The following is a 17006-nucleotide window of genomic DNA, read 5'->3' on the forward strand; positions in this document are numbered from 1 at the left end:
ATAAATCTGTTAGGAAAAAACCCTTGTGTGTATTGGAGGGGGGTAGTATGTTTGTTCTCACTTAAAGCGTGCCATGATGACAATCATCAACAGCAAATGGCATCTATTGTTGGGACTAAAAAAAAATTCATTTGGCCATTTAATATCAGGTGAAATAGCTCTTTTCTTTTAAATAACACATTCTTTTAGCTAAGCAGTTGAGTTGAAAATAAAGCAATAGCAGATCCATGTCATTAAGGACACCTGATAAGCTCTTTGGTAGGTGCAAAGAGCCACAACACAGTAATATCCAGGCAGCTCACTGCCACATCATGGGGTGCAGCACACAGAAAGCCAACAGCCTACAGGGAAGAGGAATTCAGATCCCATGGGGAGAACAGCCTAACAACCCAGTGCCACCACATATTGCAGTGGTGGGCGCGATCCCAAGGATGAAATTATATAGGATACAGCAAAACACAGGAACTGAGCAGAATAGACTCTGTAAAGCTTAGATGACAACCAGAAACCTGTGATGAAAAACACATGAGAACAAACTGAACCTACTGCACTGCCATTTGCATGAGCAGGTGGATAAATCTAATAAGCTGGAAGATTTGTTTGTGAAATTAAAATGTCAATTCCATACACTGGGAAGCGTGAAAAATATCCACAGTCAAGCCAGAGTTGTCTGGGTATTTTTAAAGGAAGCTTGACAGATGTTGTGAAAATGTACTGCAAAAGAGTCAAACCTGTCAGTATTTACTCAACTCTTCTGTTGAAGAACTCCATGTTCCTCTCATGGAGTGCCCAAATCTCTCCTTTCTCCACTTAAACTGAGAGTTTAAGCTCCTCAGTTCCACTCTGAACTCTCCAGAGGAAGGTTCACAGAGGCAGATTCCCCTTCCCCTTCTTTTTTTCAATAACATGCTTGACCATGGCTCTCTTTTGACAACCCAGCCAGATCTCAGTTGGAAGGCTCATTTTGTGGGGAAAGAGCCATGGGGAGCTCCCAAGTTGCATTCAATCAAATCTCCCAGTGAAACACACTGCAGCTGGAAGTCTAACAAATCTAATGGGTGACACCATACCATGATCACTTCTTTGACAACTCCTCTCAGGTAGCAGGGTGGGGACACCCCTCCAGCCAAGCACAAGCCAATGCCTGCTCTCCATTAGTTTTTTAAAATTCTCAATCCTTGCAGTCCCTCCTCTCTCCTTTTAGAGTTTTTCTTGTGAAGATGCAGAGCAGGCCCAGATCTTAACAAAGATCAGACACCATGTGTAGGCGGAAAGAGATAAGAAGATTCACAAACAAAGCAAGTCTTAGGTTCCCAAGACTTCTTTTCCAAGAGAAAACAGTGATACAATGAAGAAAACCTTCCACCATTAAAACCTCTAATTCTTGAGATTGGTATTCCACAACTACTCACCCCTTAATGCTATCCTTACTGAAATATTTTCTTTGTTGAAGTTTCTTGCATTTCCCTGATGCCATGATCATTTTTTGCATTTTCTTTTATACCCCTTTTATATCTTTTTATAACTTCTATATTCTTAGTGTTTTTTAGCCTATATTCTTAGATGTGTTTTGTCAAGCTAGGAGACTAAACATCTTAGAAGCCTCGTAGTTAGGGATCAGAAAGCCCCAGACCCCAAGGTCCTCTCCAGAACACATTTTGTAAACCAAGACAGAACCATCCAGGGGAAGGTTCCTTGGGGAGGGGGGCTCACTCGAGCCTCTCCCTGGGGAATCTTTAATAGATATGCTCATTAGTAAGACCTATAATGTTATACCAGATCTATTGGGGGGTGCATTGTGGTGTGCATTGGGGTGCATTCCACCTGGACGTGGTGCACCTAAGGATCATGAAAATAAATACAGAGGTAAAACCCCTTTTTTCCTTCTAACCATGTTTAATTCTTGATTTTAAGACCAGGAAAAAGGCATTATCCCCATGGTGATGTCACCAGCAGGCATAAGGAAAGCATGAAACCTCAATCGGCAAACTAGTAGTAGGCAGAGGTCAAGAAACCATGATTTCCAGAGACAGGAGAAGTTTGAGATACAGTGACAACATCAGACTTCCAAAGGGTGGCTTGCTTCAGCTGAAAGAAGTTTATAAACCTGTTGCAGACAGACCACATGACACATCAGCAAGGTTCTGCTCTCAAAAATGACTAGTTGTCTTACCTGGCTGATTTTCAGCTAATTTCAGCTATGGTATTAGTTTGTCTACTAATTAATCAGTTAGTCCACCAAAACAATGACCACGAGCTGTGCATATAATTCATGATCTAACAACATGTCCAGTTCAAAATACTGCACTGTTTTGGATCTCACATCCCTGAAACAGGCTCATCAGTATTTTTGACTTATATAATGTGTGTTCTGTGGCATTAAACTGGGTCCCACAAAACCACTCATCATTTAAGCTAGACAAGGGACTAACAGTAACAAGCAGAGAATGGAGTAGATAAAATACAGATGACAAAAGAAGGTGTATGGTTGGGAATAATGGAAAGGAGAATATCTGATAAAAGAGGAAAGAAGAAAAATAAATACAAGGCCATAGAAGAGAAGCCCACAGGAGGAGGAGGAGGAGTGTGAAAAGTCTGACAGAAGGACTGAGTGGAGACTAAAAACAGCATCTGGCAGTAGCTCAAATCAAACAAGGTAGCATATGCAAGAAGTACAGCATACTGAAAACTTCCTTCCTCTTGGGTATTAAATAACCTCAGAATTAGATAGTGAGTCTTCCCTTCCTCTCCTCTGAAATATCTTGCTCTAAACTCTGAAACAGAAAAAAAAATCTATTTAAACTTTATGGTGATTGCCATTTCCCAATTACAACTGTGAGCTCTTACTGAAAATTTTTAGACATAAGGCTGCAGAAATCAGACATGGATTTTGATTCATTTTTCTAGTGGGAAACATGATGGTGGGTATCTCATGCCTAACAGACTTAGGGCATCAAGAAGCCAGATTTTCAAAAGCCCCAATCCCCCTAGACAGAGCCCTAGTTCTGCTGAAATAACTCTAATTTTTCTTCAAAAGATGGGCCTAAGTTTCATTGTCAAAGGCAGCTTAAAAATATGGATTACATTTCACGCTGACAGTGAGACAATACCGTGCAGTTGTTTTTGAAACTGAGACTGACATGGTTTTCAAACTGCTGCCTACCATGTGCTTTTGCTTCCTTTAATTGTGTCTGTGAATACAGCACACAAATGTGTCTGTTGTCACTCACAATTAAGAAAATACAGGTGCAGTTATGAGAACATCAAATACTACAAACTGGGCAGTGTGAGGACAGCCCAGCATTCCAAATCTTATACTACAAGTAATGTTGATGGTATTTGCACCTGCACAAAACCTGAGAAAGTCCCACATGGGGAAGGGTTACAGTGCTGGCCAGGGCCTAATAGAGCTTCAATTCTGTCAGCTCTCACAGGGGTGAAACATGGCCTTACAGGCAGACGTGCCAAGCCAAGCAATGCAACTTCAAGGAATATCCCCCCACACCCCACCTGTTTTCTGTCATGGTGCATAGGCTGCCACATCTACATCTGACTGCACAGCAGGAACAAACTACAACCACAGTCCTCCATCCCGTGACCATCTGGAGCTGGAATTTGCTGTTGCTCTCCTCAGGTCCATATGCCCATATTTCCTTCACCAGAACACAGGAAAACAAAGACAAAAAGTTGATGCCATCCAGACTTCATTCTCACAAAGAGCACGGGGTCAAATTTACCTTCTGTGACAGCCCCTATTGCTGAAGAACAAGCTTAAAAGGTAGAAGCTACACACAGAGAGGCTTGAATAACAAGGGGAGAACTGTCCTAATATGAATTGTGAAAGAAGGATTGACAGAACAGCCCTGAATAACCTTGGAGGGGAGTGACAGCCCAGAGATACTATTTTGCTGCTTGTGTGGTAGTGGAGACACAGAAGAATGTACTTTTACCTTGGATTTGGGATCCCAATCTCCATAGGGGCTGACAGAAACTGTTTTAAAAACCCCAAACTCTGTGGTCAACCTTTGAAATACAGCTGCCTACCTCCTAGAGGTCCTGAATCTTTCTGTATTTGCCCCAATGTCCTGTCAGTGTATGTTCATGATTCTCTATACATCTTTAAACTTTTCAAGTGATACTCTTGTATTAAGGTTCAAAGACTGAGATCCAGGAACATATCAGCAACTGATTCTGCTATCTTTTCATGCAGTATGCTCGAAAGGTATCAAAAAATTCCAACTTTACCTGGAACTTCATCGGAAAGCAAGTAATCTGTTCCCTTAAATGCCTTGTGAAATCCCAGTCTGAATAACAGAGTATTATCTGTGGTATTCACCAATAAGATGTCCTTGATATTGTGACTGCTGTGCTGGGCTAATGGAGCTGGCAGAGGAGTAAACATACATCAGGGGACACCATCAACAGGGCCAAGCCTTCAAATTACAAATGCCAGTTTACCAATTACCTTTACTTGGTGTGAAGCAAGATAACCATTTTATGCACAGCACAGAAGGAGAATGAAGAGCATCAGGTCAACTCACCACCTGTCCAGCTTGATAAAGGAACAAGTGTAAGAAGAATTAACAGGAAAAAACCCCAAAAACCTAAGAACTTATCCAGCCCTTAATAAAGATGATAATACTGAAAGAAACTGTATTAGAACTACATCAATAAGGACCATAGAACTAAAACTGGCACATGATAATTTACCAAATAGATGCTTGTCAAAAAGAATAGACTGAATTTTAATTTAACTCTTTATTGAAATCAAGGTCCCTGACAGATTCCTGTAGATAGTGTACCTTGGCACTGCAAACTGCCTCACCCTCACCATCTCTCAGATTCTTAAATGCCATTAAGACATGAACCAAGATTTTAATCAGTTAAATTTTCTACAGTATTTTGTGTACACACTGCAGAATAAACTTGCTTTAATAAAGGTTTAACTGAAAGGCTTCAACTTCAAACTGTCAACCCAAGTGCACACTCCTTCAAAAATAGCATTTTAATTTTGCTCATCCCCACAGACTCATGTGACCTCTTTTATCTGTATCCTGTTCTCCACCCTCACAAGAGCAGCTCGTGGCTCTGTGGTGCAGCTACAGCAAAACTTTTCAAGCCTCCAGAAACACCATCCAGTTTCATTTCACCCTCTATGTTTTTTGCTTCATGCGCAGTGTTGGATGTGAGCATGTGAACATGAGGCAGTTCTGTGAAATAAACAGACTTGTGGTTACTTAAAATGACCATTATTCAATCAAGTCCATCATTTTATGGTTTCACCATCCCTATTAATTGGCTGGCATAAACATATCCTAACAGTTTCCCAAGGAATTTTTCAGAATTTGAATTTGCCCTCCAACCTACCCTAATCAAACCACACCTTAGAAGTTTTTCATTAGCTCCTATGCCCTGCAATGAAAGCAGTATTTTCTTTGTATGAATGTTATTGATTGCTCAACTTAAGCACTACAACACTGAAGACCTTTGGCCACATTCTACACAGCATTTTATGCAATACTGAAGTTTATTATTGTCTTTGTGACAGCTGAACAGAATGATACCCTTTTCTTTGCCAAATTTGAAACACGGACCGGCCTACAGTCCTATGCCAATGCCTGGAGAATGACTTTTGCTTCAAACATTCATTGGAGCATCTTTCATCAGATTAAAGACATGGATTTGAATTTTATATACCTGAGCCTTTCCTGAAATTAGCACCACTGATACTTTCTAAGTGCCTTTGCCTCTTGTGCCACAACCAGCCTGTTCAGCTACCTCAGACTGAGGCCTTTCCAGGGTACTTTTCAGCAAGCACACTTGCCAGGGGTAGCTTATAGACACAGAATTTCTTCCAGGGTACTTTAGCAATGCTTCCATGCTGGCTCTATCAAGTTAACATGAAGGCAAGTGTGTGACCTTCAGCTCACATTCAGTTGGAAAGTTTTAGCACAGTCTTTTTGTTGGAACTATTCCACTTTGATGTCACATGATAAATGATTGTCGATCTTTTCTTTCTCCCCTCCCACACCAGGTTTTTCCAGGCTAAGCTTTTCTGCAAGGCAGAACTACCCACGCCTTATTCTGCAATGAAAACAAAACTGCTTGAAAAACTTCCCTTTGTATTGCCCACATATAAAGTGTAAGCCAGGAATCACTGCTGGATTAAAGACCTTTTCGATGAACAACCTGCAGGCTCTGTGCATGAACACGGGGTATTCTGGCCTCGAGATGAGAGAAGGGCAGTGTCAAAGCCTAAGCAAAGACACAAGGGGAAAAGTGAAGTCCCTTATAAACCAGGAGGGGGGAAAAAAATTAACAAAAGCATTATCATTCTACCAGAACCATTCACACATTTCGCCCAAAAGGCAGACATATTGGTGGACAGGAAATAGAAATTGAAATGTGAAAGATCTCTGAATATACTCAGTAGCCCTAAGAACCATATACTGGATTTATAGCACATACATTTTTTCTTTTTAGCTATCCAGCTAAAAACAGAGGTTTCTGTGTTGGTGAGGGGAACAAATTTACTTTAACTCCATATTTTAACTATGTTTTACTACAAGTTTCAGTGAGGGGATAAATTTGATGAACATGGCAAAATAATTTATGAATTCATTATTTTGTATAGCCAGCAGAATGGTGCTCACATCTGGCTTTGAAATCAATATAGTCTGTGATGATAAGGGTCAGATAACATAAAATATAATGCTTTTATTTATGCCAAACTATCAAAAATAACTCCTTTGAGGCAAAATGTGTGTTTGCCATTTATTGTATGTTTGTATATGTCCTGACATAATGAGGCTTGCAATTATTTGGCACAACTACCCACCACATCAACAAAAAATTAAATAACATTAATGTTTCACGGCCTAGATTTAACACTGGCCTCAAAGGATCTGGACAATGTTGTAAAAAACACCAAAATGTATAACACTAACATGGCTCCCTGAGCTTACAGAAAAGACAGCACCTCCCTTCTGCCATCAAATGAGTGGTAGGCATTGATTTTCAGCTGTCCAAAGCTGACCACTTATATCTAATCTGTAAAGACAATGGGAATGCCCAGAAAAAATAATTGTAGGTTACCTGAAGTTTTTCAGGATTCTTACATAAATAAGATTACAGCTCATAAAGGGCTTTTTACCAGTAAATTATACAGCATGTGGAATGAACTCCTTCGCCTCACAGCTTATTTGCATACAGAACATGTTTTTGTCCTTCAAATACCCCCTAATAAAGGTTTTCAGCATCCTCTTTTCACAAGCTGGGCCCCCTTTGCAGCGTGTTGTTGATACCAAAGGCCCACCCACGTCAGATGCATTGGCTCCTCCAGCATAAAAACAACCACAAACTGCAACAGTCTGCAAGAAGCTACCAAAGGCCAGTCCAAGTGCAGCATCAACTGCAACCAGTAAATAAATCAGGTAACCAAAAAAACCCAAAAACGGTTTATCTACACACTGGATGCATGCTCCAAGAGCCCTCACTATGCAGACAGGAGACACTTTCCTGTAAGAGACAGAATATGTTTAGAAACAAGTCCAGAATGGCTTGGAAACACCCACTTCCTCGACGATTAAAAAATAAAAAAAAATCATCATTCCTCAATGATTAAACAAAACTAACTTACTTACTGTTTACCACAAATCAATTAAAAAGAAAAAACCACTAGAGACAGCTATGGACTGGATTTAAAAGGACTTCCTAAGGAGCTTTTAGGAGACAAAGGCTCAATCCTTTAGGCTTAGAAATCCAAGCTAGTCACAGACATCAAGCAGGCAATGGAGGTAAAATAGACTCTGAATGATGTAAGAACCACAACTAGGTTAAAATATATACTCCATCATGAAAAGATGTAGCAAAAACTACCTGCCATGCTCACTGGGCTTTGCAAAACACTTAAAACCTGAAAATTAGGACAAGTTCTGGAAGAGTGTATGGAGGTATTTTTCATCTGTGCTGAAGTGACAGTATGATATATCTCATCTTCCTTGTCTTACTTACCATCTGACTTGCACTCAGCCCTTTCAGTCACATAGTAACTTGGTTCCAATGCCTGCTCCAGGACAGATGGTCCTCTGGGATTATCATTTACGTCCTTCATGCACTGGAATCCTGAAAAATAAGGGGAGAATCTAAGCTTTAACACTATCAGATGTCTAAGAACTATTCAGGGCTTTTACACACAGTTCTTCTTGACAATAAATTTTAAAAGACTGTGACAAGCTGCTCAACTATAAAGAAAGTGTCGACCCACTGATGTGTGGGGTGAGGTGAAACATGGCAAGGAGATGAAGTATATTGCCATATTATTATTGATGAACTTGCTTTTGCTTATTACCTGCATAAAGGAACTGGAATCTACCAAAAGTCTTACAGATATCCCAACGGTTTGTACCATAAAATCTTTTAATATTTAAGGAAAAGGAGGTGAACCATGAACTAAGCTCCCTTAGGAGCCATCTGCAGCATATAGAAAAAGCCTTCAGCTGAAATCATAATGCCCCTTTTCACTAAAATCTCAGAGAGGGCTTAAAGCTCTGAATACAAGACAAAACCCCTTATTTGTGAAGGACTGTTGAATGTGTCATACCTATCACACAGTGGCAGTAACTGAACACTTAATTTGGGAACAGACCATCATAACCTCAGAGACCATGTGCCCAACATGCCACTCAAAGCATGGCAAAAACATGGGCAAAGAGGGTCATGCAGGCACGTGGAAAGACATTCACCCTTAACAAACTGCAAGGACTGTTTCCTCCTTCACACATTCAGCAAAGGGAGGTGCCAGGGATGCCTTTTTTTGTCCAGATTATAAAGTACTCTGCCTTCACATCTTATGTGATTTGTGATCTACATCTAAAGAACCTTGCACTGTGAACATCAGGTCAGTTCATTCACAGTCTCTTCCCAAGTCCACAGAGACAAATAGAACTCTTTATATTGATGCCAATACACTGTGCCCCACAAACCCAATCAAGAAGTCTCCTGAAGAACATGAGTTTAAAGGGCTAAACTCTGCAAGTGCCCTCTCCTACAGAGGTACTGTTGAAATCTTGGCTAGAAAATGATCTTTCTGAACAGGCTAATAAATCCAGGACTATTTAGATATGCAGACTTTACCTCTGACACTGGGACATGAGATGATCACTGCATAGAGAGAAGCACATTTGTATGTAAAAGAAAAACATATTTAAAAGCAAGTCACGTTCTTAGAAGACACTAGGATATAAGAAGACAGCATCCAGGTAAAAGCAAAACAGCACAATAATGTGTGAGGCACTCCTCAAAAAATCATCTCCTCCAATATAACGCATCTTAGCACTAAGCAATCCTCTGCTACCCAGGACAAGGGATTCCTAAGGAATGAAACTGGCTGTAAAGGCCTGGATACATGTGTCTCTTTCCCTTAGAGTAATACAAACATAGTATGTAAGTCCAAGAATAAGAATTACTGTCTGTGTACAGTGTCTCAAAACATAATCCAAAAGTTATTCCTAAAACCAGGAAAAATAAGAATATGTCATACAGATGGTATTTATACTTTTATAGCCACTTAGAAACACCTCTCCCTCCTTCCCAGGAAAATATGACAACCAATTCTTTTCAGCTAGATGTTTTTATTAAGTTCATTTTCTGATGTGATTTCTTCAGACCAGGCTCAAAACCAGAAAAGATGTCTTGCAGGCAAGTCCTGAAGAAAGTCAACCTTCTTTTACAGAGCAAGTGCTGCTCAAAACAATTAACAAACACCATAAAAAGATGCTGTGGATAGTTCTGAGTCTACCATCAGCACCCCCACTGCCCCTCAAACTTGCCAATGACATAATTGCCAGTTGTGTGCAACAGCTCCCAAGAAACAGGCGTCGCAATGCAGTCATGTCACTCCAGAACAGCAATGAGGTGCAGAACCAAGGAGTAACTGGATTTCATAAGGGACTGACACAGGATAAAAGGAATTGGTGTCTTTTGGCTGACTACTGAAGGCCAAATTATATCCCCAAACTGCACCAAGTGATCTAACAAAGGATGTTGTACCTCTCTATACAGCTCTTTTGTCTTGACAAGGGCTCTGGTATCTGAACAGGTTGCCCCAGCAAGCAAAGGTTATTACTTCTGTTAAGTGGAAGTGTAATTAACTCTGCATGCTCTCAGTCCAATGCAAGCAGAAGACAAGAGCTAAAATTCAAGCCAGAAGTGGTTCATGCTTTTGAAAAAGTAGACTTAGAATGTTTACATATGGTTACTGTGGTTCAGCTGACACAAGGTAACCTGATCACACCTAGTTTTTAGCACAGAGCTGTTTACAATGACAGTAGCCCCGAATGCTTTCTTTGACCTCCCTTAGTGTCTACAGTTCATCACAATATTCAAATGCTGGTATAAAACTGTTTTCTTTACATACAGTGAGCAAAGAACTTGGTATCACAACATTTCTAGAGAGGCCAAATGAATAAAAATGAATGCTGAAGCTCTGTACTCTTCTATAAAGAGAGAGTGGCCTCTTCTTAAACTATGTTCTACTGTTGTAGACCGCATTCAGTGCGGATGCTTTGCCAGACTCCACACTTTATTCCTTTCTTTACACTGCTTCCAAACTCAAGTATTCCTCCTCTACTCCCTCTTTCCCCATCATGTAATTTAGGGACAGGTGTAGTTTTTACACTGTTGAAAGAAATACCCATCTATTGCCTAATATGCCCCATCTTTCTGTGTCTCCAACAGCAGATATTTTTCAAAGGAAAATGCCACTAAAGCAAGACAGGAATCACTCCTGCCTCTGAAAATGCATAACGGCTTATTCTCAATTAACTTACACCTTGCAGTTATTATCAGTGCAAAAATGATGCGAAAACAATGCTAAGATTTGGCAGCATTTTACACCTACTGTACACTGATGAATGAACACTGATGAAGACATAATTCTATTTGCCCTTGACCACAAGGAAAACCTTCAAGGCCAAGTAGTTTTACAGAAAGGAACTCACATTAAACAATAAAGGCAGTACAACTGCATGACCTTCCTTTCAAAACTCCATCGTGTCCTTTGTTATTCTGACACGAGCAGCTAAAACCAGTTAGAGGAGTACTCACTCGTGCAAAAGTGCCAGCAAAACCAGGCTCCAAGTTAAGAGAAGATTTTGGCACCTAACTTTGAGCTGTGTGAAACCCCTAGAGGATGTGTCTCAGAGGACTGAGAAGCAATTGCCAAATTTCTGGTAGCAAATACTCAGAAGCACATTCAGACTACTTCATGGAAGCAAGAGTGACTTTATCTTGTGATATGCATGAGGAAAATCCCATGTTTTTAAGCTACCAAGTTAATTTTTGCTGGAAACAATGACATGGTCTGCCCAGACGCAAGTAAAAATTGTACACACAATTATCTGTATACATACCCTGGCTCTGACAGGATAACAAAGCAGTTTAATGTGCAGGAGCATCATCACAGAACAGTAATGTACACACAATGATAAAATGCTTTATTGCTACTGATCATTTTTTCCCTCTTCTGGGAAGGACATAGCATCTATTCCAAAGCACACATCATTCAGGCAATCTGTAGTGATGCTGTAAGATGTTCCCTCACTCCATCCACAACCCCCAATCAGACAAGACTATTTGCCCAAAATGAGACTACATGGAGCCACACGCTCTCCTTTTGTCCTTACATTCCCTTTTCTCTCTCGAGGATGGACAAACCGGGAGACAGGGCTAAGACTCCAGGGGCAGAGGAACAGAAACACGTTATTAAAAGAAGTGTGCACATAAGCAATTTCTGTCTTGGGATCTGAACACCAAGTTTAATTAACCACCTGGGTGGAAAGCACAGCTTATATAATGCAGACTATCTGTGGACTGCCATCCCAGTCATTCCACACAACCCCTTCTAACTGCTAGTCCACGTAAGAGCAATTTTTTACTGGCAAAACCAACATAACTGGGATGAGGGATCTGGATGCCAACTTGGAGAGACATCAAGAAAGAAGAAACAGGTTTTTAAAACAGAATAAATATTACCCAGACTACTAAATAGCTCTGTAAGGGAAATAGGGCTTTGTTCCTTCTGAAACTCAAAAATTAGTTTTTCAGCAGACATTTACTCAGTGCTAAATAGATACTGACAGATTCTGCCACTATCCATGAGAACGTGTCCTGGAAAACATCTGAGGACTTCAGCTCTTCTCTACCTGTACTCTGGAAGTCTGCTTTGTGCAATACTGTATACTTAGGAGATGTCAGTAATAAGCATGATAAACATGAAGAATTTTTAGCTCTGGGAACAACAGAGGTCTGTTCATTGAATGCCAGATCAGCTAGCTGTGAGGCCACAGAACTGTAACTTGATGGTTTGAGAGTCTGTCTTTGGTTTCCTTTTTCTCCATTTTTAAAAGATTCAGCTCAAGAGACTGCCTACCATTCTGTGGTTGTAGAGTTCTTAGCTCAGAGGGTCCTTAATATTTCTTGGGGAATTTAAATAAGTCCACCTCCGAATCATCAACAGTTGAGGTTCACTTTGTGTTGCATTTAGCATGATCTAACCTTACGCTGCTGCAGAAAGAGAGGGGTTTGCTTCATCCTGGTCAGCTTCCTCTACGGCATCCTATCCCCCAGCCTTAGCTATCTATGCAGCAACAAGGCTGCTGCTTCAGCTTGCAGAACTGACAGAAAACTAATTAATTGGGTGGGGTGTGGACTAGCCATCACTGAGGGAATGAAAAGGGGGCCCTCTTCAGTGGAAGCTCACTGTTACATTAAATGCTAAGGTGAACTGCACTCTGCTTACAGGGATTTACAGGACTTCCCTGGGGGTTCAGCTCATTGTACATCCACATGTACATTGTAAAACTAAGGCTAAGCAAGTATCAAATGAAATCCAACTCCTTTGTTACAGCATAATGATTTTTGTGAACACCTCCCACCAGTTTTACCCAAAAAAGAGTAATCAAAACTCAATCAGGGCAAAAATATTAATAAAAATTCAATACAAACCCAGACATTAAATACAAAACTTTAGAAACAATATTCCCACTGCAAAAGAAAAAATTCTCCCTTTCTTTAAAAAGCTATTTTCTAGCCACTAAATAAAGGTAAACTCAGAAAATTACACATGATATGCACAGCCATCCTAGAGAGCATTTATAGCAGTTACTTGAAATTCTGATGTCACTCACAACAGATATATCAGCTGGTAGTTCTAAAAACTTGATCATATATTAAAAGCTATGACCAATATTGTTTTCTATGCACAGAGATAAACATCCTGCTCAAAGATCCGAACTCCTATTTAAAAACAAAACCAAACATTAAGAATAAAAAGCAGCTGGTGTGGTTCTGAGACACATATGTGGCTGCATTGCATATTCCCTGCCTACACTGGCAGTGTGGGAGCTGTTAGTCATCTAATGCGCATATTTGCTTGGCACGATGCCTTTACTTTTGCATGCAGGAGAGAAAGATGATCACCCATTTATTGTATCCTTACATCTTCACTGCGTGTTCATCAGCCAGCATGACCAGGCCCTCCCAGTTCAAACTGCAGGCTGTTGGGAGGCAGTGTTCAAAGCAAAGTCCAAGGTCTGGGAGGTTGTTAAGCACATTTGTAAAGAAAAGGGCAACTTTTAAATTCATGCTGTTTAGGCACGTTCTCTGTTGGGACCTAACAACATGTTTATTTAAGAATAAGGACCTTTTATTAAATAGAGGCCTAATTTAGTTTTGCTTTCAACCCTGGCACAGATCCTTTTACTATTTTCAAGGGCATTAGAGGTTCTCAAGTTGGTTTGCTTTAACTGTCCTGCTCTGCCTCCATTCTGGAGGGGTCTGGAACAGAACCTAAATTTAGTTTTCAAGTAAGGCTGTCATAAAACTTCATTGCCCGGACTACAGCAGGATCAGACACACCCCATCCTTTTGGAAACCAAATTTCATTTAAGCCCTACAAAACACATACAAGAAAAGTGTGGGTTTTAGTGTAGCGTTGATGGTGTAATCTGAAGAGTAAGGGTGCCTCAAAGTTGTCAGACTTTGAAGGAATAGCTCCAGGCATTTTCCTCCCGATGTCCTTAAATACTTCAAACTGGTATTTTACCATGAGATACTTCATATTACAGCCTCCTTTGTATAACAAAGCACCAAAGCACCTGCTTTCTGACACACAAGGGAAGAAGTGTTTGGAGTGGAGGTAGCTCAATGCCATCGCTTGGATATCTCAGTGATGAAACCACTTCACACTGACTGCTGCGCTTATGCCAAGGAGAAGTCTCACACTGCTCCACTCCACTGTAGAAACTGGCAAGGCCAGCCTTCAAGGCTAATCTGGGACTACCTTGCAGGATCTCTCTAAACCCCTCGCTTATTCTAATTGCCTTCAGCAATATGGGCTGCCATGCCCAGGCTGGTTTGACCCAAATCTGCACAAGTTCAGATTCCTGAGGACTGCAGTGTACTGCAGTTACTTTATTGGTGTAACGTCTGCTGACTGCACTCAAGTGTTCATATCTAGCTGAAGGGAACAGCTTTTGACAAGCAGGAGTTCAGAACAGGTAAGATCTGGTCTGATCTAGTGGAGCTCTGTCTTTAAATTTGATGACAGTAAGAAGAAATATGTGGGAAGCATCCACAGTAATCAACCATCTCAAGTTAATTAGCAATTAATTTAGTGAGCTACTAAAGTCTAGCGAAAATGAATCCTGGGAGATTCTGGTCACAGTTTCCCTGATGTAAATCTAGATTAACTCCTAGAGAGCACATCAATCTCCATGACAGTTACTTCAGATTTACACCCAGCTACTCTGAATTTGTGCACTTGTTTTCACAGCCGTGTGGGAGATCTGTCTCAACACAAATCAGCTCTGCTCTCATGCAGATTCTGCAAGGTACACAGAGTTACAGTTCTGTAAAAATCCAACCTTGGTGAAACAGGAAAATTAAATTCTCCACTGGTGAAACCTAAGCCTCCCACACAACAGACGAAAACTGCTACAGAGCCTGCCACTACAAGTGGTCACAATAGCTTCCTTAGCTCTCAGTCTTCACACAGAAAGGATAATTCCCTCTCACTGGATGTCACAAAGCTCAACAGCAAGCATCGAAATTACTACATTCTTTTGCCTAGGAGTATTAAGAATATCAGATCCACAGAGTCAGTTTTGAGTCCAGTCTTGCAACCCCAGCAAAATCCATACAATCTTTCAAGGTCATCTTTCTAAGAGGCCACAGAGAGCTTCTGGCCATTGGCACTGACACTTGTGATGCAGACTGCAGTTGCATCACAGAAATTCGATATGAAAATGAGATATTATCCAGCCACACAGCCTGTCACCCTTTCACCAGTTTTACTCAGTTCTGCATCCACCTCTCTGCACAGCCACAACTTTCCCCTTTCTTTATCCATACATTAACCACTGATATAATGCCCCTTCCCACCCACATGAACCTCAATCCTAGTGGTACAGCCCTGGTCTTGGAATTCTAAGCAGATTCAGAGAAGGTGTATGCCTGCCTGTGTGCTTCCAGGTGAGCCAGAGTACAGGTCACAAAAGTAACAAAGAGCAGAGGTGCATCACAGGCAACATACAAATGCAGGTACTTGAACTTGAATTCAGCATATGTCCAGAGAGCTTGTCAACTGGTTTGTGGAAACACGGAGAGATACTTAGAGGCACTTTTGCTAGATGGTTTAAGATCACATTAAGAACTTGTATCAAACTCATTCACCTGGGGATTTTATTGCTTTAAAAGGGACAGATTTTTTTAGAGTGAAGCATTTTAAATGACCCACTAACTCATTTACTCTCTCTTAAAAAAACAAACAAAGATTTTTATAAGAAATATTGGTTCTCACTTAAGCATTTAAATTAAGTGACTGGAAAGTATTTGACAAGAAACAAGCTGAAAACAAAGTGATAATTTTTAAGGGGGGTTGATCTTATAAAAGCTGATATTTTATCTAAGCAATTCTACACAAAATAATTTCTTCTACACAGGCCACTTTGGGTCTTACAGCTGGAGCTCCCCAAAACTATGTAACATTTATGAATTTTCCTACAGATACAAGTTATGTCACAGTATAAAAGGGTAAGTATTTAAACAATAACTATTCCAGACTGACTATGCCCATACATGAAGTTATTTAAAAAGTTATTGCACAAAAATGCTCTATGGACAGCGTGTAAATACTGCTGAGTACTGTAGCATGCCACAATAAAAACAATCCAACACTTTAATGTGATGAATCAAAATAATCTCCCCTCCAGATGTAACAGGAACTAAGTAAATCCCACAGCACCCTACAATTCTTATCTCAACCTCCATAAAGTTATTGGAAAGAAATAAAGCTAGAATTACATACAAGTCTCGTGTGCCTTTCCTGAACTTAACTGAACTTCACCAATAGGTGAGATAGGAATTCAACTGCTTACAGATGGCTGGGCATAAATATCCTGCTTAATTTCTAGAAGAGTAAGTGGACTCAAAGAAATCTTTCTTTGTACTACTTCTCAAAGATCGCACCAGCTGACTCATCCTCCTGCCTAAAGTACAACATGAAAGTAAAGCAAAGCAAAACAGAATTTCTCAAATTATCAGAACCAAAATTGCTTTCTATAGTAGCAGGAGATAGACTAAAAACAAAATTAGATGCCAATTCACAAACTGCCATTAAATTTCCAGGAAGCCAATCCACCAAGGAACATACTGCACCCTAGAGAGTCCTTAATGAATAGTGACACATTTGTAATAGGCTAGTTAAGGTTTTGCCAGCCTTTAGGTTTTAAATCCCTCCTATGTTAGCAAAACAAACCTGGAACTTACTGAAAAATTATACAGAGGGTTCCAGTCCAGAAAGAGCGACTCTGGGAGGGAGGTGGGGAGAAAGTGTTAGTACCACAGTAGAATGGATTTCTACTGTTTTAATTTTAAAAATTAAAAAAAAAAAAAAAAATTGGAAAAAAGGAGAAGCTTTGAACCATTGCAAGTTACAAAGGCAGAGA

At 40.3% G+C, this 17006-nt stretch overlaps 1 protein-coding gene across 3 annotated transcripts in view; it reads right to left on the reverse strand.

The window, feature by feature from the left end:
• Nucleotides 1–17006, reverse strand: part of PTPN5 (protein tyrosine phosphatase non-receptor type 5) — a 78326-nt gene that overhangs the window by 47607 nt on the left and 13713 nt on the right. For all 3 annotated transcript variants that reach the window (XM_069016915.1, XM_069016914.1, XM_069016913.1), the window contains exon 2: nt 8014–8124. In XM_069016915.1, the coding sequence (XP_068873016.1) occupies nt 8014–8113 (100 nt within the window). In that variant the 5' untranslated portion in view covers nt 8114–8124. The remainder of the gene's footprint in view (nt 1–8013; nt 8125–17006) is intronic.

The sequence above is a fragment of the Aphelocoma coerulescens genome, chromosome 5, assembly GCF_041296385.1.
Source record: "Aphelocoma coerulescens isolate FSJ_1873_10779 chromosome 5, UR_Acoe_1.0, whole genome shotgun sequence".
Lineage (NCBI taxonomy): Eukaryota > Metazoa > Chordata > Aves > Passeriformes > Corvidae > Aphelocoma > Aphelocoma coerulescens.